Source organism: Psittacula echo, assembly GCF_963264785.1.
Source record: "Psittacula echo genome assembly, chromosome: 2".
NCBI classification, from domain to species: domain Eukaryota; kingdom Metazoa; phylum Chordata; class Aves; order Psittaciformes; family Psittacidae; genus Psittacula; species Psittacula echo.
Window position 1 is genome coordinate 70,019,955 of NC_137737.1, and position 25,358 is coordinate 70,045,312.

The 25,358-nt window shown below is 37.8% G+C and overlaps 1 protein-coding gene across 2 annotated transcripts; it reads left to right on the forward strand.

Annotated features, from left to right (window-relative positions):
- Window positions 1–1,760: 1,760 nt before the first annotated feature.
- Window positions 1,761–24,861, forward strand: BLOC1S5 (biogenesis of lysosomal organelles complex 1 subunit 5). 2 transcript variants are annotated; one of them, XM_080639426.1, is made up of 8 exons: window positions 1,761–2,438; window positions 3,318–3,414; window positions 5,619–5,714; window positions 6,293–6,789; window positions 8,746–8,828; window positions 11,126–11,255; window positions 14,711–14,769; window positions 21,014–24,861. In XM_080639426.1, the coding sequence occupies exons 4-8, from the start codon at window positions 6,696–6,698 to the stop codon at window positions 21,191–21,193; spliced, it is 546 nt and encodes a 181-aa protein (XP_080495552.1). In that variant the 5' UTR covers window positions 1,761–2,438; window positions 3,318–3,414; window positions 5,619–5,714; window positions 6,293–6,695; the 3' UTR covers window positions 21,194–24,861. The 2 variants fall into 2 exon arrangements, with proteins under 2 accessions (XP_080495552.1, XP_080495551.1); XM_080639425.1 differs by having other exon boundaries at window positions 1,761–3,414.
- Window positions 24,862–25,358: the final 497 nt, after the last annotated feature.

Consider the following 25,358-nt stretch of genomic DNA (forward strand, 5'->3'; position numbering starts at 1 on the left):
GTAATGAACCATTTCCTGTTTCAGAAGGACAGCATGAGTGGGAATCAGTGCATTTGGCTGGAGTTTGTAGAATTTCCACATTCATCTTACAAGCATTGGTCTTGTATACGGTATTGTGAATGAGAATGATTGAAGCTTTGTAAAGCGTATGTGCAAGCCTTCATCCATGGAAACAAACAGCTTATGTTACAGCTGAGAACACTGAAATGGAACTAGAGCTAAAAATACTGCTGAAAACAGTACTGTCATCTGCTCAGGCAAGTTTTGTAGGGATGCTGCTAAGAAGTGTCTTTTTTTAATCCCAAACAGCCGTTGTTTCCAAGTGTTAGGATTTCTCAAGGTGGCTGTATGCTCCTGCAGCAGTATCCCCTAGCCTCTTGTGCCAGTTTTATTTTCTCTGGTGTAGAAAGGAAGTGTTACTTGCTGCTGAAAGGTTAAAAAAAAAATAAATAAATTTCAGCTAACAGATGAAATGCTTAGAAGTGGATTAGTAAAATTTAACTCTGTGCTATCCAAAAAGGCATTTGGTCATTATCGTATGCTAACTTGAGCATTTCTATTCCTCCCCTGCATGAAGAAGCTCAAGGAGGTAGAGGGCTAAAAGTAAAGAATGATGAACTGAGATTTTGTCTTTAGAGAGATGACTGAGAAAACCAAATAGTATTGATTCCCTTCCCTCTCCCCCCTTTCTGTATAATGCCTTTTGATCATCAAGGACAACTAAATCTGTACAAAAACTTCTGAAAAATCACAAAATGTAGCTTGGTCTATGTGGAATTGCATGAGGTACATTTTTTACAATGATGTTTCTTCAGTACTTACAGGTGGAGGTGTGTGTGTAATCTTTGAAACTAACATCAATGGTTTGTATAAAGAGTGCACATGGGTAAATGTTCTGCTGATTTTAAAGCTACTAACACTTGTCTATGTGTAATATTTTATCATACTTTCACTGAAGTGACTTTCCTCCCTTGCAACCTTCTTTCTCATAATTTCAGTTGCTGAAGGGCACCATAAATATTGTGATGTTGTTTTACTTTTGTTGCTTTGCAGTTTGATGATGATGACCGCAGTGATGTGTGGAATTTATTTTCACAGTATTTCATGAACAGTGGCACTCTCATTTGTTAATGTATTTCATCATTGCAGTATTATTATTTTGCATAATTGTTCTATCTAATTTATTCAAGGGGCCTGACATGTTATGGTCTTTTAAGTATGTGCCTCTGGGACTTGAGGTTGTTGCCATATGGTGAGATAGTGCTGCATGACAACCTTTCAGCAACTGAAGAATTCAGCAGTAAAATAAACATGATAATTGTAAGTGTTCAGTGAAAACTTACACTTACCACTTGTCTTTTTCCCCTTGATGCCAAGATGACAGCTGCTTGCAGACAAGCTGGGCCAAAACAGGTATTTGATATGTTAGAAATGTGCTGATGGTTTTTAGTTGTCTTTGTATGCATGACTTCATTTTCAAGTGAGAGTTCAGAATTTTCATAGAGCAGTTCTTGCACTGAGACTTATAACTGGGCAGCAGTGATTTAAACACAAATTCAGGTTTAATATAGGGTTAGTGAAAAGTGAGTAGAAATGAGAAAATTGAGAAGATCTGATTTACACTGGACAGAAAAAAAATTGTTCCAGTTTAGACCTGGGTACTAAGAAAATCTGACTGGAACTGAAATGAAGGCTTTTCAGCAGCAAGCCTTGTAAAGAGTTTATTTTTTTTTTCTGTGATAGATTAAATGTATAATGGGTAATACATTTAAAGGAGAGGGGGGGAGGGCTGAGTTCCTTTTGTGTTGTCAGTGATTTACCTATCAGATTGACATAACAGTTTTCTACACGCAAAACAGGTTAGGAGATACCACCTCAGGTTAACAACTGAAACAGTCCCATCAGGCAAACTCTGTTACTTCACTGCCCACCCACAGTAGGGACTTCCTTTCAAAAGGGTTGCTCCTATGGAATTACCAGAGATTGAAGTCTCCTAGCTAGCACCTTAGCTGTTAGCATGTAAGATGTGATACTTTAACATCCTTTTAATTCTGTTTTTTGATATTGTAATCCTTCTTTATAGCCTATCCTATCCTCTTCAAAATATTTTGAAAACCAAAGTAGCCTTTTTCCCAGGAATTTCTTGCTGCTATCTGAATCTTTGGAAGTACACAGGCCTGGAAATGGGGAACTTATTTTTTGTATGGTACATCTTAAACTTCCCAGAAGGTGGTGTAGTTCTTTCAGGTATCTTGATGAAATAATTATTCAACTTTGCTTTCTTTCTCTTCTCAGATGCATATACACCCATTTATTTAAAGTATAATTATAACTCGTAGAAGAGTAATCTAGACTCTTCAGTGTATGTGTGGATCCTGGGTTATTAGCATGGAGCTGAGACACTAAGATTTAAGATGCACAAGAACGTTGCAATTCAAGTAAGACACATTTATATTAATTATTTTATATGAAAATGCAACTTAGAAGTGTTAACATGTTTTTTGTCTGTGAAATAAAATACACTCAAGTGACATCACAGATGAAAACAGCTATAGAACTTGGGCATCTTTATTCTCCTCTTGGTTAAAAAGCAACAGATGATAGAAACTCTGCTCCCCAGTGCTGTGGATTTGGAAGAGATGAGGACAAAGTGCTTCACAGGAGATTAGCTGAGAAAGATGAAAATAAATAGATGCAACTATAAAATCATTGTCAAGAAATCCAGTGTAAGCTCTTTTCAGAGGCCTAGGAAACCTAGACTCTAGTATGTGATTTTTTTTAATTTTTTTTTTCCTTTTCACTTTCAATCCTATCATTTCTTTTAATCTTTGGTGTGTTTCGTGGTCTTTAACTTCAAAGTGTAATTGTAATGATGCAGCTGCTGAATGGATTCATGTTTAATGTTTTCCCTCTAAGAGCGGAATTTCTTCTTTGCATCTATAATTGGATCGTGCTGCTGCTCTCCCTAATGGCTATGCCAGGTTTCATAGTCACCATACACCTGAGCACATGCTTACTCACTTGGTAATGTTAATTTTTGTTCTAGATTTATCAAAATTGAATTGTGTTCTGCACTTCTTTTGTGCTTTATTGCAAAAGATGAGTGAGAGGATATGCCATCGTGCACCTCTGCTGCATGAGCTTTCAGATTCAGGCTGGGTCTTTGCATCCCACTGCTGCATGTCTTGAGTATTAGATTTATAGTACTTCAGAACCCAGCTCTAGGGAGATATGTAAAGATACCAGAGATTTGGAGGGGAGGGGAGATTGATTTTGTAGCAAGGTTACTTGTTGCTTCTCTGTGCACATTCCTGCAGGCATGGCCTTTATTTTCCATGCTGGTAGTGATTGTAGCCACTGCAGCTGCTGCAGATCATCACACATCCCAACTTTCACTCTGCAGGCAGGTGGGAGGTGAGTAATTTTTTATCTTTGCTGCATCTGAAGGATTCCCCATTCCCCTCACACACTACCTTGGCCCCTTTAGGAAGGTTTTCATCTATTAAACTTTCCCTTCTGTGTTGGAAGAACTAAATCTTTTTCAGCATTTCCAGACTGGTGATCTAATTTGACAGCTCCTCGGTGATGTCTATTCCACTTCAAAGAGGCAGGTAGCCTCAGGCAAGCCAGCTGCATTGTGGATTCTGCAGATTTGGCTTGCTGTTCCTGCTGGGTGTCATGTGTCTTCTTAGTCTTGCGGTGAATAATTTTTGTCCTCTCTAGCATCATCTGCCTGAGCAGTTTCTGCCTGGCAGGCCTGTCTATCCAGGTTGAGCATCAAATACAGTAGCCGCATGGCTAATCTGACAAGGCATTCCTCCAAACAGCGCACCCCCAGGCCTGCTTTGGCCAGCATTGGCATCACGGCCCGCAAACTTCCACCCATCACGATCATGGTCTCAGTCTCCCATCACGGGTGCAGCCCATGGACTTATTCTGCTGGCGCAAAGTATGTCCCCCGCCTTGCCCTCTTAAGGGCCGTCGCTCTCATTCCTCCCATCTTGGCAGATGTCTGCCTCAACAGGTTTGGGCTTCCCTGCCTGTTGCCGGCATTTGACTCGGACACCGCCACTTGGATGAAACAATCCTTTAGTGGATTATCATTGCTAGACAGCCTGTGGGGGAAATGACAGGATTCGGCACGTTCATCTGGAGATTCTGCAATTCGGAGTGCTGCTAACACTAATGGGAAGTGGCAGGGTGATCCCTGAAAGAGAAAGCTGGTTCCATTGCATGGCAAAAGTGACAGAGGTTGTTTAGCCTATCTTCCAAAAGAATACATGATGACTACATATGTTGATTTTCATGCTCCAAGCCAGAGCTGTTTCCATATTTTTGTGACTTGATGGCTATTTCCTACAAACTTGACAGGTTAGGGGCTCCACAAGTATTGTCTTTTTATAGCCATCCCCTCTTTAAGTCCTCCTTAATTTTTTTAAATATGTTTTGAAAATAAGCTTGACAGTGCAGTGAGAGTAAGCAAGAGGAGGAAGAAAAAAGAAACAAACCAGGCATAAATGCAGCAAATAAAGCATATTCTTAACAAAACAATAAATAATCAGTATTCAAACAGAGGAGAAACGGTTTCAGGACAGTAGTAATAGAAACCGATGCACTTATCTGTCACAGGATATGTCCTTGTTGCAGTCCTGTAGTTCCAAACCTGACATTACTCATGATGCAAAAACTCTTTCCCAGAAATGCAGTAGTTATAAACCCCCTTAACTAGAGGATTTCCTCCTCAGCAAATAAAGATAGGTAGAGCCTAGGGCTTAGAGGGGAAAAGAACTTGTTAGAGGGAAAGACTAGGAATAGATGGCAAATAGACTGGAAAGGGATAAAATTAACATTTGAACAATTCTACCCCTAATTATCAGGGATCATCAAACCAGCTAGAATATCCTACAGATATTGTTAACATAAAAGCACTAGTATAATTTATTGGTGATTGGCAAGTGCTTACTTGCTTTGGATCTAAGTGGAAAAATATAAATACTTATCTGTAGGTTGCAAGAGGTGGTTACCTTGGGGGTGGGGGGGGGGGGTGGGGGGAAGAAATGTGAAAGCAAACAGTATTTTTTAGTAACAATTCTTATCTCTGCTTATTGCCTATTTGCTATAATATTTACAGACCATGTAACAATGAAGGAGTGAAAAACTATTTTAGATTACATATTTATGCTGAATTTAGTAATATTTTAAGTGAAGTATTGAGCACTTTCCAAAAATTCATTTTATTATTTAAACAGATTCTAACCACATTTTGAATGATTTTGGAGGCGTTTGTTTCAGTGAAACCAATTCACTCATTTTTAAGGCTGAGTTCACAAGATTATCTGTATTGTCAAAAAAAAAAAATAAAAATGGTGATTTCAGTGGGCAGTTTCTGAGCTTTGATGGTGGGAAACAATTTCTGAATAGGAACATTTTTTTGTGTCTGTGGTGTAATAGTTTCACACAATAAACAAAAATAAGAAAGTCCTTTTTTGGAGGCAATTACTCCTACTTACAAAAGCCATGCAGAGAAAGAAATGGGCAGAACTAATTTCTAATAAAGAAATGTATAATACTTCTGCTTTCTACTGATAAAACACTAATTGTACGCTGGCTCCTTTCAGGTATTCCAGGTCAGGACACTGAAGGCTGCAGCAGCTGTAAAAGAATTTGTGGTCTATTTCTTCTTCATTGACCATACAAAGACACTGAGCAGTGTGGTATGTAATGCAAAGAAAAAAGAACGTGTTAAAGAAAACAAACTGTAGGTGCAATGGCTGACATAGGGTCAAGCTGTTCTAAAAGTTATTGAGCTTATGAAGCATGAAAACAAAGTCCCAAGAGAAACTTATTATACTGTAATTACAACTGTTGGGCATGCTGGCTACAAAACTTAAGCACAGCAGTCTGTTTTACATCCAGCAAAAAAGCAAAAATGACATAAAATCCCTAGAGTTCTTTTAAAAACACTTAAGAATGTTAAGGTATTTTCAGTATACTTTGAAAATATTCTATGCAGTTTAAAAATATTAAATACACTGAAAATATTTTATATATTTTGAAAATATATATACTGTTATAAATATCAGCAAACTGATTTATCTGAACGCATGTCTTCTAAAAAATGAACAAGTAGTACTGGTGTTGGGGTTTGGTTTTGTGGTTTTTGGTCGGTTTTCTGGTTTTTTGGGGTTTGGGGTTTTTTTTGGTGGGGGGTGTCAGTTGTGTTTTGTTTGGGGGCTGTGGTGTGTGTTTTGGTTCGTTGTTTGGTCTAGTTGTCTGGCTGGTTTGGTTTTAGGAACGCATGGCTGTGCTGTCCTCAGAAGAAGCCGAGCCCAAGGCTCTGCGCTGGAGCCGTCCCTGACGCACCCCTTGGGACGGGGCAATAGCTGCCGGGCTGGCCGCACAGGTCTCCCCACGGCGGCAGCACCTTCCTTCCGTGTAGAAACCTTTCCCCTCAGCGCAGCCAAGGGGGGATCCGCGGGAGGATCCGTATGTGGCCGGTGACCGCTCTGGCCCGCTGACACCAGGCGGCCAGACCAGCCAACCCGCCAGCCACGGTTACCACAGCAACAGCCTCTGCCGCGGCGGCCGGCGCGCGGCGATGACCTCACAGCGCGGCGCTGGGTCGAGGCGGAAGCTCGGGCGGGGCAGAGCTGGGCTGCCTGTGGGCCGCCGCCGGAGCTGGGGCCCTGAGCACCATGAGCGGGGCTAGCCCCGCATCCCCCAGGCGGGCCCGCGACAGGAAGCGGGAGGCGCTGGCCGCCGGGTCCCCGATCCAGCCCATCATCAAAGGTAAGGAGCGGGACCGGCCCAGCTCGGTGGCTCCTTATGGTGGCCGAGCCGGCGGTGTACAGCGTAGCCGGGAGGAACACCGCGCCTGGACCGTTGCGGGGCCTCTTGAGAGGGGCGGAGCTTCGAGTCGCTGGGGGTGGGACGGCAGTAGAATCAACTAGGTGGAAAACACCTTTAAGATCATCAGGTCCAACTGTTACCCCAGCACTGCCAAGACCATCTCTAAACCTTGTCACTAAGGGCTTCTTCTACACAGTTCTGTGCACTTGCAGGAAAAGTGATTCCACCGCTTCCCTGGGCAGCCTGCCCCAATACCTGATCACTCTCTTGGTGAAGAAGTTTTTACTAATATTCAGTCAAAACCTCCCCTGGTGCAACTTGAGGCCGTTACCTGTTGTCCTATCAGTTGTTACTTGGGAGAAAAGACCAGCCACTTCCTTGCTCCCTTTCAGGTAGTTGTAGAGAGCCTTCTTTTTAATTCAGACTAAGTAACTGCAGTTCTCTCGGCCTTTCCTCCTAAGACTTGTGCTCCAAACCCTTCACCAGCTTTCTTACCCTTTTCTGGACCTGCTGCAGCACCTCAATGTCTTTCTTGTTGTGAGAGACTCAGAACTGAACATGGTATTCGATATGCAGCCTCACCAGTGCCCAGTACAGGGGGGAGATGACTGCCCTGGCCCTTCTGGCCACACTGGTTCTGATACAGGCCAGGATGCCGTTGGCCTTCTTGGCTGCCTGGGCACAAGCTGGCTCATGTTCAGCAGCTGTCAGTCAGCACCCCCAGGTCCTTTTCTGCCAGGCAGCATTCCAGCCACTCTTCCCCAAAGAGTGGCTGCTTTCCCGCCCTCTGCGGCTCTGTGGCATGATCTGAGGTTCGAAGCTGGGCATCTGGGAGGCTTAACTGGCTTCTTAGTCTCATGGTTTTGGGCTTTACTTTGTGAAGTAAAGCCAAATCCAAGACAGGTGTCTGGCTTTACTTTGCGAAGTGGAGTCTGACACCGAGTCCTTGCCACTAGCATTAAGTTCCCTGGGAAGTTCTTACTTGTATCTTGTTTGCTCAGGCGCCATGTGTTCTGGCCCGTTCATCTGTAAACAGGAGCGTTTGAATTTGGAAGTGTTTCAACCTGTGCTGTATCTACTGCAGTCACAGTCCCCAAATATGAAATAATTGTTCTTTTCGTGTGGCTAATTTTGACCCTTCTAAGAGTACTCTGGGTAAAGATTTTCAAAGTGGCCAGTAACAGCTCAGAGAAAATGCTCCTGTCCTCAGATTTCCTACCTGGAAGCCGTCCTAGTCCCTTGCTGTCTCATAACATCCCTGAAGACAAGGGTGTTTCCCAGTCAAATAAAAATCTCAGCAGAAAATAAAGTCTGTTTTTATTTTAATTATCCATTTAAGTCTTTGGGTTAAAATAACAAAAAGGTCATATAACATAGTCCATAAACCAAAACATTTTAATTGGGGAATTGCATGATTGCACTTTTTCTGAATGGGACAGGATTCAGGGTGTGGAACAGGCAGATGTGGATACAGTAGAGAGGAAGTTCCACGTGGTAACTCAACAGCTTGGACAGAAAAAGTAGGGCTCTTTTCTGCAGACAGTAGTACCAGCTAAGTACCAGTTTAAGTGCTTGTTGGAACTACACTGGAAGCTGTACTAAGGAGGAGGAGGAGGATTGAAACCGAACGTGCTGAGAGACAGAGGAGAACATTCATCTTCACAAAAAGGTGTCTGCAGCACCTGGAATACCAATCATTGCATTTTATCTAAGTTGCTGGTTTGCTGAATAGATAGATTAGCCAGCAAATAATATTCTGGTGCTCTTTGGGTTTTGCATGTGTTTGGAGAGCAGTAGTCCTTCTTACATTGGAATATGGTGTGCTACTTTGTGTTGTGCAGCCTAGTTTGGAGTGTGAGAATAAAACTAAAAATCTGACTTTCATTTATCTTCTAGATGTTGGGGAAATCTACTCAAGACTACTGGATCACAGACCAGTAATTCAGGGAGAAATACGTTACTTCATTAAAGAATTTGAAGTAAGTATTTTTATCATATCTGGTGAAAAAGTCTTCGGAGTCTGAGACTTCAAACAGATTTAGAGATTATAATATGTATGTAAATTCTTGAGAAAGACTTGATGTATATTTGCTGCCCAGAATAACTTAAACTCCTATAGTATATATCTGCATCTTTAGTAAACAAAGCAGTAATTGAGGTCTTTTTATTTAAGAAGTTTCAAAAGGGACATAAATATTTTTCTTGCAGAAGACTGGCAGGAATACTGATGTAGGAGAATGGAGTGTTAACATCTTAGAGACATGTAGTTGGTTTAAGGAATATATTGTTAGCTGGTATAGGTTTACGTCTCATTAAGAAACTGGTTTGTTCCTCAGCTGGATTCAGCTGGTACAGTTGTAATTTAATTTTGCTTTAATTTTTTTGTTCTGTGAGAAAGTAATATTACTTGAAGAGAAGAATAACACTATGCAAAGTAAGAAAATTGTTAAAAATCAAATCAATATAATCTGATTAGCTGCAGATAAGGCTGAAATACTGAAGGTATAAAGGTGTTTTATGCAACTTTGTTTGGAAAGTGTAATACAGTTTCCACAAGATGGCAGTAAAAGTGTAGAAAAGTAGAATCTTGTGTCAGCTGAAGGTGGTTTCTGAGTAGATTTTCATTCTTGCAGAATGTGGATTAAAATTAGTCCTGAAAATACAGTTATAACTCAAACTTTCAGTCTGCAGAGCTCATTTTAAAAAAAAAAAAAAAACCCACAACAGTAGAAGAAACAATAAAATATCTTCCTTCCCCCCAGATTGTTTCTAGGATTTCAAGCAGGTCTAATTTGTCCCTATGCTGACAAAATATGTATGTGAACGGAAGTCTCATTAGATCTGTGGTGTACGAGCTTGAGAGCCAGAAGGAATTATCTGTTTTCTTTGCCTGCCCTAAGCAAGTTCTACGATACACTAAACAGCTTTAAATGGCTTTTCAGAGAAAGAAAAATTTTCAACTCAATTATAAAATTAGAACTGGTCTATGGAAGGTGTTCCTGCTCAAGGCAGTAGGCTTAGAACTAGATGATCTTTAGAGTCCCTTCCAACCCAAGCCATTCTATGATTCTATTGTACATTTCTCTCATTGCACCCAAAGTCTTGTTCTATTTCTTAGGCAAATTTCATATCCCCTTAGATATTTTCTTTAATTTCTGGTGTATACTTCAGGGAGGGGTTGGTAGGGTGGGGGGGAAGGCAAGGCAGGGGATTATTTGTGTTTTTGCAACTTGAAATTTCTTCCAAAGATTATACTTGTTTCTAACTCGGAGATACCAGATATTTTTTGGTTGTGGTAGGATAGGACATACGCTTTTTCTTTCAGTAATTAGCATCTGGTGCCTAAAGTATGTAGCTTTGCATTCAGGAGGTCTGGAGCCTGTTTAATTAAGTGGCTTTACTTGTCTGTGCCTGTGTTTCTGAAGTTTTAAAACTGGTGTGGTGTTCCAGTTACTCACTTTGTGTGATGCAGTATGTTTTGATTACCTAAAATTGCTTTATGATTCACAGCTTTCAGTACAGGAATGCTTGTGTACAACTCTACTCCTAACCTGGAGGAGATTTTAGAATCTTTTCCATTGTCTTAAGTGAAAATGCAGATGAAATTCAGGGTGGAAGTAGTGCTGTGGCTTCAGAAAAACAGGGTTTTGGGGGCTTTTTTATGTAAACAATAAAGCAAGCACAGCTTCTTGTAATTATGATCAGCAGTGAGCCAGAAGAATGGCTGCCTCTTTAGTCAGCTGTCTTATGTTATTTTCTTAGTCTTGACGTCATTGCTTTACTTCAGTAAAAATAATTTTACTCACATTATTTTAACCTTGTAAGTCAGTACGGTCAGACATCTGCTAAATCTTTAAGGTCAGACATCAAGCAAGGAGAATCACTGCTATGTTATTTTTCTGTGACAATCAGTTATAAAAACGCAATGCTTTCAAGCTCTGCTTCTCCCTGTTGCTCTTGATATGCTGGAAATAATTTATAGAAAAAAATTCATTTTTCCACACAAATGTTTTCATTAGTATCTCAAAAGGGCCAGAAATGTCATTCAACATATTGTTGCATTTGAATGTTGTTGAAGAATGGAGCATTACTCTCTTTTTATTTTTATTTTTTTATAAAACTAATCTTATCAGTTGTGCTAAGTAGAGTAACACTTTAATAGACAATGGTATAGTCTTTGAGATAAAGCTTTTAGTTTATCAACTGGGAAACCAACTTATTTTGGAAAGTGGAAATTCTTTGTTAGCCACTCATTTTATTTAAATTCTTCTGGCAGGAAAAACGTGGCCTCCGAGAACTACGAGTACTTGAAAATCTGAAGAACACAATCTTTGAAACAAATGAACACATTCTTCCTAAGTGTGAGCAGGCAATGAGTGACAATTTGAATGAAGTATTCAAAAAATGTAAGCACGTAGCTTCTTTCCGTTGTTGCATCATTATAAAGAACAGTTTAAATAGTTTGGATCCAAAATATGATTTATGGAAAAATTACCACCGTTGGATAAATTTTCTACCATTTATGTGCTTTGTTGTCATTTCTGTGAAATTTTGAAAAGGAAACAAGGACATTTTCTTATATCTGGTGGTTGAGCCAACACAGCTCTTATTAAAGTCATGTTAAAGCTTTTTGTTGATTGAAGTAGAAGTTATTTCATCTCAGTCTTTTGCTACTCACTTAGAAATGATGGGTTTCCATATTGGCTAAAGTCATGGATAAAATATCAGTTTTCTGGTTTGTTGCAAGGGTTCTGTAGTGTGACTTTCAAGTCTCTTTTTTTTTCTGTGGGAGAGTATAATACTGCCGCCATGATTTAAAATAAAACTTGCTGCTCTATAGTTACAAAATGTGCTATTGTTACAATCTTTAGTCACAAATAGAGTAGTAGTAATAATTGTTGTATGTTAATCCTAGTTTTGTTGGTATAACCATCCAATATAACTTTTATTGCTCAGATTTTAGAAGAAAGTTTAAAATTGTTGTAATAATTTTTCAGTGGCTTTTTTTTCTTTACTCATTCAGGAGGATAGCTTCTGAAAAAGCTATTTCAAGTGAGTATAGCTTTAGCTGCCAAATTTATGCAGTTGAAATGTGCCAGTGTGGGTTTTGTTATATTTGATGTATAGCATATTGTATAAGCATTCAATTTCATATAATTTATTTATATGGCATCTGGCATATGAGAATAACAAATGGTAGGCAATGTTATGCACACAAAATAATGGCAGGAAAATATTTGAAACTTAAAATTTAGTCATGCAAATAAGGAATGGAGTAAACCTTTGATATTACTACCTGAGTTCCTAATGGTCAGCTGTGCAATACATTATTATTAATAAATCACTGAATGGTTGAGGTGGGAAGGGACCTCTGGATGTCACTTTGTCCAACTTCCCTGCTCAAGCAGGGGCAGCTAAAGCCAGCTGTCCAGGGCTGTGTCCAGTTGGGGTTTGAATATTTGTACAGATGGGCACTCTGGGTGACCTGTGCCAGTGTTCAACCACCCTCAGAAAAAAGTGTTTTCTTCTGTATACATGTAATCTCATGTGTCTCAGTTGGGGCTCAGTGTCTCTTGTCCTGGCAGTGAGCACTATAGTGAAGAGTCTGGCTCCTTCATCTTCATTCCCTTCAATCAGATATTTATTCGCATTGATGAGTTCCCCCCCAGGCCACCTTTTCTTCAGTCTGAACAGTCCCAGCTCTCTCCACTATTCCTCATACAAGAGATGCTCTGGTGCCTTAATTGTCTTTGTGTCCATGTGCTGGACTTGCTCCAGTAACTCCATCTTTTATTTACTGGGGAACCTAGAAGGGGACAAATTACCACAGATGTGGCCTGTGTTGCTGGTCCTCCTGCTTGGGATGATTTCTCCCTGGATACAGGACTTGTCATTTCCGTGTGTTGAACTTCATAAGATTCCTCTCAGGCCAATTCTCCAGTTGTTCTCTGAATGGCAGCACAACTATACAGTCTTTTAGCCATTCCTGGTTTTCTGTTGTCTGCAAACTTGCTAAGGGTGCATGCTGCTCCAGCATCTTGGTCACTGGTGAAGACATTGAACTGCTGGCCACAGTGCTGACCTCTGGGGTAAACAGCTAGGGACTTGCCTCCAACTTGACTTTGTGCTGCTGATCACAGACTCTAGCAGCTAGTTTTCAGTCTATCTCACTGTCCACTTATCTCACCTGTATTTTAGCTTGTCAGTGAGGATGTTATGGGAGACAGAGTCAAAAGCCTTACTGAAGCTGAAGTAAACAACATCAGCTGCTTTCCCCACATCCCCCAAGCCAGCCACTGCATTATAAAAGGCTATCAGGTCATTCAAGGATGATTTTCCATTTCTAAATCCATGCTGACTACTCCAAATCACATTCTTGTTTGGAAACACACCTCCATGTGTTTGGAAATGCCTCCAGGAGGATTTTTTTTCCATCACCTTTCCTGAGATTGAGGTGGGGCTGACTGGTCAGTGTTCTCTGATCTTCCTTCTTGCCCTTGTTGATTCAAGTTCCTTGAAGAGTCAAGTCTTCAGGAACCTCTCTCAGATGCAGTGACCTTTTAAAGAGAGAGAGTGCCCTCACAATGCCGTCAGCTCTCTCAGAACTTGTGGACACAAGCTGTGTTGTCCCTCAAACCCTGTGGACTTAACATATTTCCAGTTTATTTAAGTGCTCCCTAACCTGCTCCTCCTCCACCAACAGTAAGTCTTCTTTGCTCCAGACTTCCCCTCTGATCTCAGGGGCCTGGGATTCATGAAAGCTGGTCTTTATCTTAAAGACTAAGGGAAAGAACGCTTTGAGTACCTTGGCCTTTTTCCATGTTCTTTGTCACCAGCTCCCCTGACTAATTCAGCAGATTCCATGCCCAGTTCCCTCCAGTTTCTCTAGTTTTCCTTTTGCTGATTACATACTTGTAGAATCCTTTCATGTTGCCCTTTGCATCCATCGCCAGATTCAGCTCTGGATCAGCTTTGACTTTCCTGTCCTGTCTTTGCAGACCATTCAGCAACTTCATACTCCTCCTGGGTCACCTGCCCCTGCTTGCACCTCCTATATGCTTGCTTTTTCAGTCTGAATTCAGTTAGCAGCTCCTTGTTCATCCATGCAAGAATGGTTCCATGCATACATCCTCCTGCTGTTTTTGCTCGATTTCCTGCTTTTTGGCATGAGTCTTTTTTGAGCTTGGAGGAAGAGTTGGATGCTCGTAAATAAAGTATTTCTTGATACCAAGATGTGTTAGTGGGAGAAGTGGGAAAATTTTGCTTTGTTGAAATTAGTTTATTTGATTCTGCATTAATTAGATGTTAAATAAGTTAGGGAAAAAAAAAATGCTTAGGAACACAGTTCCTGTTTCCATTGAGGAGTTTTCCTAGGCTTAGTCTCATGAGAGAAGACACTGGCTCCAGCATAAAAATATTCTCCATGCAGATTATTTATACTGAATCAGTTTTTGCATTTGATGGGAAAAAATAAGAAACAAAACCTAACTAAAACATGGAGCTTGCTCACCTGTTTCTACTTACTGACTTGAGAGGGTTTTTATGTCTTCTGAGGTGCTGAGTAGTGCACTCTAGCTCGTCAGCAACACTAAAGTATCTGGGCACTAGAGGACCTAGCTGCCTTTCTCTTTTTGGCTTCTAGAATGCACAAGGGTTGAACTCGGATAAGCCTACGTACGGTTACCAGTGTAATTTTCTGCAAGTACTGACAAATCTTTTTCGTGCCGAGTTAAGTGGCACAGTGCAATATGATCTTTGACCTGCAGTGGCCTCATGTCTTTTAAATCCCTTTCAGGCGAGGTTTGGTTTTTTTTTTATTATTTAGAACAGCAGACTGATCTACTGCAATTTGTTATTTCAGTGCAAGCTGCCAATGGTATGATCCATCAACTCCAAGAGAAGGAGCATGAAGAAAGGAAGGTAAAGGATGGTTGGGTAGATGTTTATAATGGGATCTAAGTAAGAGTCTTGTGCTTCTACAGCAGTATCTCCCTTCAGTATAGCAAAACTTAAAAGCATATTTTCCTATATATACTTGCAGTAAGACTTATTTTGGAGGGTTTTCTCACTCATAAAACACATACTGCAAGGACATGTAAGTTTTAACGGCAGAGTTAATGGATCGCTAGTTCTTCCTACAATCTCCTGATGTATGGAAACAATTTTTATATATATATATATATATATATATATCTCCTTTGCTTTATTTTCCCTCCTAGCTCAGACTATAATATTTGTCACATACAAGGAAAGCTTAAATATTAAAAAAATTATTTTCTGTGGAACAAAAAACACCTACTAACCTACCAGAATGGAAATGTAAATCTTTCCTAGTTAGCTGAGAACATTGACCATATTATATATATTGCTTGTTGAAAAGGAAGTGTGTTTTTCACTTGTGGATGGGTTATTTAATGAAGGGCTCTATTATAGGAACATGCGAATCATTGGAATCTTTTCAGTTGGCTACGCTTTGCGCATTTGAAATACATGTGCTCTGAATCTAAAATTTGGAAAATTATACAAGAAATCAGTTACATGTTTTCCCATTACTCCTTCATGATTGTGTTCCTGTGTTATCCTTTTACTTGCAAAATGTTTATAATCATTTAGTTCAGAAAAACTGAAGATGTTTCCGTGGCTATCACGCAAAACAGGCTGAGTATTGATTTATGTAAGCTGACAGTTATGTTTTTCTTTCCTTTTTGTAATTGATGAAGATGGGCAGTCTGGTTGCAGTTTGAATACTCGTACTGTGCGAATAGCACGCCGCTGAACCCTGACAAAGTTTGCTTATGTCTAACAGTAGCAGAGATACTGGTAGAGAGGTTAAATAGGAAACTCTTTACAGTTCTGCTACTGTTTGAAGTAAAACTTCAATAAAATATTATTACTTATAAAATGAACACTCAATAAGAATGGTAACTGTAAGTTTTAAAAATATTAGCTGTATGTTTTCACTCTTTTTTGTTTTGATTTTTTGTTTTGGTTTGTTTGGGGCTTTTTATATGCAGTGGAGGAATACTAATAGCTTTTCAGGATTAATATTGTTTCCTTAAGCTTGTGTAATAAGACTTTTTGGCTTGAAAGTTTCCTAATGTGAGTAGTGTCAGGTAGGTAACTTTTTTAAAAATTATGGATGGGAGCTGTCATTATAGTGCTATTTGAGGAGAAATAATTCTTCCTTTTTAAATACTTTCTCCTTACTTTCCTTTCTGAAATCATGTGTTCTGAAAATAATGGAGTTTTGGTAGGATTTAGTGTCAAGTGATTACTGTTAGCAGCCCTCAGTGAAATTAATTCAATGTCTGCTGAATGGAATGAATTTTAAGATAGTTTTGTTTACTAATTATCTTTTTTTTTTTTTTTTTTCAGTTCCTTTTAGCTATTGATATCAACAAGTAAAAAAAGGGAAATTATGTTGTCCCTACCACATTATCACTTAAGGTGTAAAGTGATTTCTGATTACAGGGGTGTTGTTGAAAGAAGCATTCATAGAATCCCCTGTCTCATTGAGTCATCTTCCCATCCAGATCAGTAATATTTAGTTTGTAGTTCAAGCTGTGGATTACTTTAAGCTTGTGGGAGAAACTAGTGAAGACCTCCAGAAATTCTGTAAACCTGTTTTTGTGTACTATATTCTTATTTTATTATTATTTTTAATATTTTATTTAGAAGTGTATAGGCTTATACTGGAAGCTATCTAACACTTCCCGTTATGGTCTTCTTTATTGGCTGTAGCATGAAGTAGTATGGTGACAGTTCTCAAAGTCTGTGTCTTGCACAGGTGGCGGTGGTTTTGGTTTGGGATTTTACAAATGTGGTTTTGGTTTTGTTTGTGTTTTTTAATGTTAACAAAAATAGTCCAACTAATATTAGAGTTTCCTGAAAAAAATCTGTGTTTGTAAAGATGTTAATTTTTTGCATAACCAATGAGAGTAAAACACAGATAGAAATAAATACAACTAAGTCAGATGAGTCAGAACTATATACAAGAAGGCTTTACTGTCTTTCAGGTTCAAGCAGTATGCACTACTGAGTGAAGTGTGGTTTCATAATCAGATTAGATTTTTTTCCAAATAACAAATGTCTGAACTGAGGTGTTGATATAAAAGGAATATGAAAGATGACACTGCCAAAATATGTAAATTTGCTAACCAAAATTAATTCCCAGAACAGGAATCAGTAAGGCAGCAACTACATTTGTAATTTAGATAAGCTTTGGTTTTTATCTAAACCAGATAATGGAACTTTAACTCAGAACTTGTCAAATTTTTATATGAACATGAAAGCTGAAAATCTTCCAAATTTTGTGATGTCTAAATATCTTATTAAAAAAATTTACTCATAAAAGTAGTCGGCATTGTTACAAACATAGAACAGATAATAAGCTTAGCTTGAGTTTCCCAAACCCTTGTATTTATGAAGTTATACTAAAAGACAGAAATTGGGCCAAGTATTCAGTTTATGTGTGAAAAGTGAAATTTAACAGCTTGCTATGGCTTATGTTCTGCTGGGTGACTAAAGGAACTTCCAGCAGTATAGCTGAAATACTGTTTGGGGAAGAGGAATTGCAGAAAGAATGAATAACCACCAAAGACAGGAAAAAGCTGTATTGGTGTGGTCTGGAGCTGGAAACTTCATAGAAGGGTAGAGCTGGAGTTTTAAGAGTGTTCGGAGCTGAGGAGATGATTCTCTGATTAAATAAGCAAAAAACCATCTATCCAAATGTTGACAAATTAACAGCCATAGAGAAAGACCATTTGTACTACCTTGTAATTCTTTGCAGGTGGGGAAAAGATGTGGGTTTTTTTTCTATGGAGTACAGGGGTAGCAAGTGCCGGTCATTAACACAGGTAGTAAAAGCCTAAAGCATAATGTACTGTTGCTGACAATTAAAAAGTGTTTTGGTTCAAATAGAAATCTGCAGCATGGCAGGAAATGTTGGACTGTCTAATGCTTAAAACATTGCAATATATAGCTAACAATTTTTTTGGCTCCTAACTGAATATTGTGCTGATACCATACAATTTCATGAGTTACCTAAGGCTTCTTCTTGGCTCAGGAAAGTCTGTCTGGATGCTTTAGTTCATATGGTGATTTTTCCATGTTACAAAGGACACGAGGATTTACCTAAGAACCAGATGTGTTGTTCTGAAGCCTGAATATGGTATCTTTATATTGGCTTTTGTCTTGTAGTCATGCACTGGTATATTTATACAATTAAATACAAAAACAACTTGTTTGTGTAGGTTTTTTACTTGTGAGTTTAGATTACAGTTATTTTACAGATTTGTTTGTTTTAGCAGTCATTTGAAATGACAAAGGTAGGAATTATTAAAATTAAGCTATATTCTGGAAAGTTACAAGATTAAAAATAATGAAAATTAACACTGAAGTGCTACTTTTTTTTTTTTTTTTTTTTTCTTTTTTTTTTTTTTAAAGGAGGAAAAAGGTGTTGCTTTCTCATGGAACCTTACTTGCATTTTCAGACATGCAAGCATTATTTCCTTCTTCATGACAGTAAAAAATATTATTTTAAAGCTGTTACAAGATAGTGAAGAAGGCTCAGATGAGGGAAGCCTTTTAGTATCTTAGCTCCAGGGATGGTGCAACTTTTTGCTTTGTTAAAGGTGTAAATTGCAATTATGTGGAGTTATTTTATTTCCAACAAAAAAAAAAAATAGTTACTGTTTCAGTAGAAAGGTGCTTGCATTTATGTACTTAAAGAGCAAGCACTTACAGCAATTGCTTCTCAGTTCTCAACTGTTTAAATTTTTATGTAAGCATAGATTAGGCAGTGTACATAGCCTGGCCATTAATATCCATTTATTTCACGATGTCATTTCTCTTGTGCTACAACAAGCTAAAACTGATTGAGCAGGGAAAGGCAAGAGGCTTTTTGGGAGAAGAAAGGAATTAGACCACAGATTTTTGATAAACTGAACTTCGCTATCTCATGTTCTAGCAGTGTCTTAGGTTGTTTTAACAGGTAAATCACTTTATATCCTTAGTTAGATATAGTGTAGTAGAAAATGAAAGTAGAAAGTAGCAACATGAATTTTATATTCCTTGCAAACTGTTCATGTTCTGAGGAGCATGGTTTAGTCTAGCCAAAGCATGGTTAGGGTAGGTGCTCTGTAATCTTGTCAGAAAGTGTGTGATGCGCTGACAGTTTCAAAATGTATTGAGTATGAAGTAGTGTACAAGTTAAACTGTTAGTATCCACTGATGTATTTTATTAGTAGCCAATATTGCATCTGTTGCAAACAAAGTGGGTCTTGGCATAATGTTGCTACTTTGTGTATAAAATGCTGCATTGCAGAAATGGTGAATTTCACCCACAGTGTGTGATTTTGAAGAAAAATACATAGTATTGAAGACTGCATAAATGGGTTCCCATTGCATTGACAAAAATTCCAGATGTCTGTAAAAGCTGTATGATAGTTTTTATTCACGTACAGAAGTACTGTACATAGAAAATAGTCATTGTTGATTATCAAAAAGGAGAAAAAAAGGGGGGGAAAAGACTAATCTTTTTTGCTGGTAAATGGAGCAAATGTAACAACAACTGTCTACATGTATTGTGACATCAGCATCTACAATATAAGGAGGACAGACAATACTGTACACAAGGAATTGTACAGTACAGAAGTACATCTCATTTTGACATGCGTGTTGGATGCGTGTATGAGCTCTGTTCCTAAATAGCTGATTTCTTTTTTTTTTTTTTAGTTTCCACCATGATAAGAGTGAAAGGAATCAGACTTACCAGAAGCCAAGCAGTATGAAAACATGAGGGGAAAAAATAACTTATTTATAAAGGAAGACATTAATCACTGTGAGAGCTAGCTGGCTAAAGCAGAAACACTAACTGCCAGTTTCAAAACATTTAATATCTATGTGGTTATATTCTATTTCATTCTTTCCTTTTTGTATTAGAGGCTTTTCATCAAGGCTAGTATCTGATGCCTGTGCTGAACTATTTTACTATGTGGTAAAATAGAAATGTAGTTTGTTTCTTCTTTTAAAAAATGTATTCAAGAATGTAGAAGATAATTTTGTTTCAACAAATGAGATATTCAAGGGGAAAGTAGCAAATGTCAAGAAAAGAGGAACAGTATGTTGAAGGATTGGCTGACATCATTTGTAGGAGTGTTATTAACCATAGTTATTTGTTGTGAAACAGATAAGCATTTTATTTATGCATATTTGACATAAAATCTCAAATGTTGTCTTGAAAGTTCAAGTGTATCCTTTAATCTCTGGTAATGTATATGTACCTAAATAATAGACATACATAACTTTCTAAAATTTTGTCTAGCACTCACATATCTAAAATATGTGCCTAGTGTTTTCCTCTTAACTTGGATACAATAATGTGTCCAGCATGTTTTTAGTCAGTAGCATATATACAACATAGGCCTGCTCATACTTGCTGTAAAATCTTTAAGACCACTTATTAAAAATTAGAGGCGTTTTGTTGGTTGTTTTTTTTTTATTATTATATCTGATTTGGTTACTTTCAGAACAGTGGACATCCCTGAGTCTGTCTTTGTCAGAAGACAGCTTCTTTCTATGTGAACACAAGAAAAGAAGGGGAAAAAGAAAAAAAAAAAAAGCAGTGTCCGTTTGCTGTTTGGTTGTTGGTTTGGGGTTTTTTTACCGTAACCAAGGGGCTAAAACCACTGAATACTGTTTTCAAAATCAGAATTTTATTTTAAAAGCAAATCTTAATGAGATATATAGATTTACATCAGCTGCTTACAGTATTTATAACATCATAAGTAATCAGAAGAACAAATAATGCAAAGTATGACCTTTAAAATTATTAGCTTGCATAGCTCACTTCTGTTTTTCTGAAGTGTCTTTCCATTAATTTTTTTTATTTTTCAGCAGTATAGCATAGAAAAGCTATCGTTGTGAATGCTGTCGTGTTAATATTATCACAGTCATTTTGCTGTTTGTTTTCAATTGACTATACTTGATAAAAATAAATGTTTTCTGTTTAGTTTTACCCTTTCATCTGGTTTTTCGCTAGTTTCTCTTTCCTCTACTGAAGTAAAAGTCCAGTTTCTCTGGCACTTGAACATTATGTAGCTCTCATCAAACCCTCTGTTTTAATATGGAAATGATTGTTCAAACTTCATATTTTCCTTCTCAGCTTCAGGCGGACAAGCTGATGGCTCGTGAAGAAAAGCACGTAGCCCACTGGGAGGAATTCATGAAAGAACAACAAAACAAAAGAGTAGAGGTGGATGAAGAGCACAGAAAAGCTATGGAGCGCCTCAAAGAGCAGTATTCTGATATGGAGAAGGAACTGGCCAAATATGCTCATTTTTAAGACCTTTCTTTTTTAATAATGTGGCGTTTGTGCCAATACTCAGTTGCTTCTGACTTAAATTGCTATTCTTTTGGAAAGCTGAAACACAGAAGAAAAAGAGCTTCCTCTACAGGTTTGGTATGGGAAGAAAAGGTTTGCATACTTTCAACTTAAGTGCCTATCTATGCTTGTTTTGTTCAGGGCAGGTGGAATGCCAGTATTTCGTCGTTTGTTGGAAGGTGGAACTGGAAATTACATTGCGTGACTACATCAGCTCAGGGAATTGCAAACTGGAATTCTCTGCTATCTGCAGAGACTATCGTATCATTTGGGAAGAGAGAGACTAATGTAACCTTAACTAGCTCAGCATGCAGCCTCAGCTCTTTCCCAAAAAGTAGGTGTAATAGATTCCAGCCATAGTTAGCTGAGAATTCATTGGGAAAACCATAAAGCCCTTTCATAGATTTCAGGAAAACCAACTTCTTTTACAGAATATTTTATTCTGAAGTTTTAGCAACTCTCAACAGAGTTTTAAATCCAGTTCTAATTCCAGCTTTTGAGTTGTATGTTCAGTATTATGAAGTAGAGTTGAGATTTTGGTGGGGTTTTGCTAACATAAAAATGACTAAGTGAGCTTGGACAACAGTTTCTTTTCTCTCCTTGTAAATGTCTCAGTCCTCTCTTTTTAAGCTTTACTGTTCTAAGCAAAGCCAAAACGAGCTCAAAAGTAATCAAGAGAAACATATTGGTCTTTGTATTAGCTTTGTAGCTAGTACAGTATTTACCTTAAATATTTGACATGTTATTGGTTTACTTAGGATAAGCTTGTCAGAACTTTATAAAGCAATTGAGGAAAGATTTTTGTTTCTTTATCAGTATAACAGATGAGCAGATTAGTGGTAAAATACCTGTAACACTGATCTGCTTTCTTACTAACTGTTACTCTTACAGGGTGTGTGAAACTCCTTTTGCTTTATTTACAACTTGCAGTTAACAGCAGTGTAACTGAAAAAGTTAATCAGTTCATTAACCAAGCAAAATGAGACATAGTCCCTTAATGAAATATGCTGCAAGCTAACCGTTAGTACAGGAAATATCTTTCCATAATTTAGCTGGTGTCCAATATAGAATGGAAACAGGTAAAAATAAACAGAATTTACCCTTTACCTGTATTGCAAGAGTAATATGCCAACAATGGTTGCTTGTGTAAGTGCATGGCTTCGTGTCAAGGCTCCATTCCTGGCAGCCTGTTGATAGTGTGATTAAAGTTAGTAGAGGAGATGGAATAAGTATTTGAGATTTCTTTCAATAACACTGAATTCCTGCCAGGCTGCTCTGCCTGCTACTGTAGGCCCAACAGCTTCATCAATCATCATCGTGTATCTGGACTGGAAAGAGGACTTGCTGACGCTGGGGCATGCTGGAATGTTGTTAATTCTCTGTTGTGGATGGAAAAATTGTAGATGTCTCAAAAGTATCCCACACATGAAAAATAGGAAAGTCTCTTTTAGGAAACCCCTATTTGAATAGAAGGTGACCTCTGTAATATTTTTCAGCTTATGTACCCATGATGAATGTTGTAACAAAGCTCAGACTTTAAAAAGTTTGTTCTTACCTGTCTTTAGAATTGGGTGTGGAATAGTTTTGATTGTTTTGAGCACAGACTGAAAATGGCTTCTCTCTTGGAAGATTCTTTGATGTATATGTGCTCGAAGCCCACATATCTTTACAACAAAATGCATTTAATTGCATACTGAATGAATTTTTACTTTTGCACTGATAATTTTTATCAAGATTTCGATGTCTAATTAACTGTACACTGGAGCTGTAGATTTTAGTATTTCACCAATTTGAGGGCTCTTAAACAAAGATTTACAAGTGTTGCAAGTTGGATATTCACTGGAAAATAAACCGGTATTTCCAAAATTTTCTGCGATATGTGCTCCTGATTCTTTATAAAGCTTATAAATACCAACACTAAAAATGTTTTCATCTTTTAGAATGATACATGTATTTTTATACTGAAGATTATTTGAAAACACTTTTCTTCATAGTCTGTATCTGCCTGTTGGCCCACTCTTATTCATTGTGGGGACTGCCTGAAAACTGTGTTGCTGAAATCCTTTATTCAGAAACTTTCACTTTTTTTTTTATATATGCTGGAGGTTTTAAGGTACTTGGAAATGCTTCTTTGTCTTTGAAGCAACTTGCCAACATTTAGAGGAAAACTTATTTTTTCTGTCCAAATGCTTAAACTCCTCTACCCCCCACCAAAAAAAAAAAAAAAAAAAAAAAAACCACACTGATGTGTCAAAACTGAACATATATAATGGATAAAAATGATCCATCTTCAGTAGTTTTTTGGCAAGGTGAGACTATGGTCTGTCTGGACGCAATAGTTCCACAGTGGGACTCTTTTTGTGAGATTCAAATTCTTTTTATTATTATTCACTAGTCTCTGCTGTATGGGAGAAATATAAAAATCAGTACTTTAAAAGTTGGGTTTATGTCACTGGTGCATGAAGAACATTGACATGACTGAATTTCATAGTGTTAAAAGTTGAGAGTTTATTTAATCCCTGCTAAAAGCTATAGAAGTTTGCATTGGATTCCGATAAGAGCTAGAAAAGGTCCTCCACACATAACTTCCAGTATGGCAGGTGAGTTTTGCAATCCATCTTTGTGCCAGACTATGTGTAGAACTTTTCATTTAACTCTTGGTGCTATTTATTATACTGAAGAGTAGGTTTAACTGTTCTTCTTTGTAACTGCAGTGGGTTTGGGTGTCATGTAACAGCATATTGGAATATTTTCTGAAATATTTTCTTACTCTTTTTATTCTAATGAATACATAGCAAATAACTGGTATCTTTCTTGGAACTGCTATATGAGATTTGCTGCTGCTGTATTTAGGGGTAATAAGAAACTGAGGAACTGAAGAAATACTTAATGACTTCTTTTGGTTTTAACTGCCTTGTTTTAACAAGATGTGGTGTTCTCCTTGGAATGTTATATCTAAGGCCTATCACTTTTTTTTTTTTTTTTATCTTAGAAAGCTCATTTACTTGCTCTTACTCTTCTTTCTATGCTAGCACTGGGTAATAGTTTTTGTTGGAAAATTCCATAACTACAGCTGGAACATTGCATCTTGTCAGGTATTTTAATTTATGGCTTGTTAAATCTTTCCTCAGAAACTGTTGAGGGTTTTGGGGGTTTTTTTCGGTAGTCAAATTAAATAGCAAATAGATGGCATAATCAGCCAATTAATTGAATCACATAGTTCACTCCTAAGTAGAAAAGCTTTGTGTGTCTCAGGGCTATGGATTTTGAGTTTTCCAAATATTCTCCAGTAGGTGTCAGTGCAAGCCTGAGAAGAAAAGTTAGAAAGCCTTTTTCATGAGGTATAGCATGTGAATACTTATGTTCAGTTGTAATGCGGTATTTTGTATAAGTACAACACATTTTGTTCATGAAACCACATGTTTTTAAATAAAAAATCACGTTATTTACCCACAGCTTTTTGCCCTTTTAGTTCTCAAAAAAGTTTGAGTCATTCCTAGAATTATTTATGTATAATTAAGTATTGTAATAATAATTATTGCTGATTTGAACAGTCTTGTCCACAATATTTATGTGTCCTGCTTAAGATTTGTTATAATCAGAAGTTCGACCTGGTGTCAGAGATTAAAACCTTCACTGGTGTTCAGCTTAGTGGATCAGGTTTTTTGAAGGTTTGAGGCAAAAGTTTATGCTTATTGATAGAGATTGTGCCATAATAAAGAAATGAGCACTTCTGACAAAAATTTTGTGGCACAATTGCCATACTTAAAATGCACTTTTAAATAGGCCAGTTATTTTATTTGTTTGTAATGAAATTAACTTCTCAAAGTAGTAAAGATGCAGTAGGCTCAGTGCTGTTGGTCTAGTTACGGTCTGTATGTCAAGATACCGCAAAATCTGCACGAAGATGGGATTGCAGCTACTGTAGTAGGATTTTAATGAATAACACAACTTTCATGAATAATTTATTCATAATATTATTCAGAAATTCCAAGTAACACAGACATTTAAAAGAAGGGAGAAGTCAAAAATGTCAAAATCTATTTTGGGGGCAATTAACAAAGAGAGTTTTATAAGTGTTGAAAGAAATCCTTTAGAAATACAGTATTCCACCTATATGTACCTT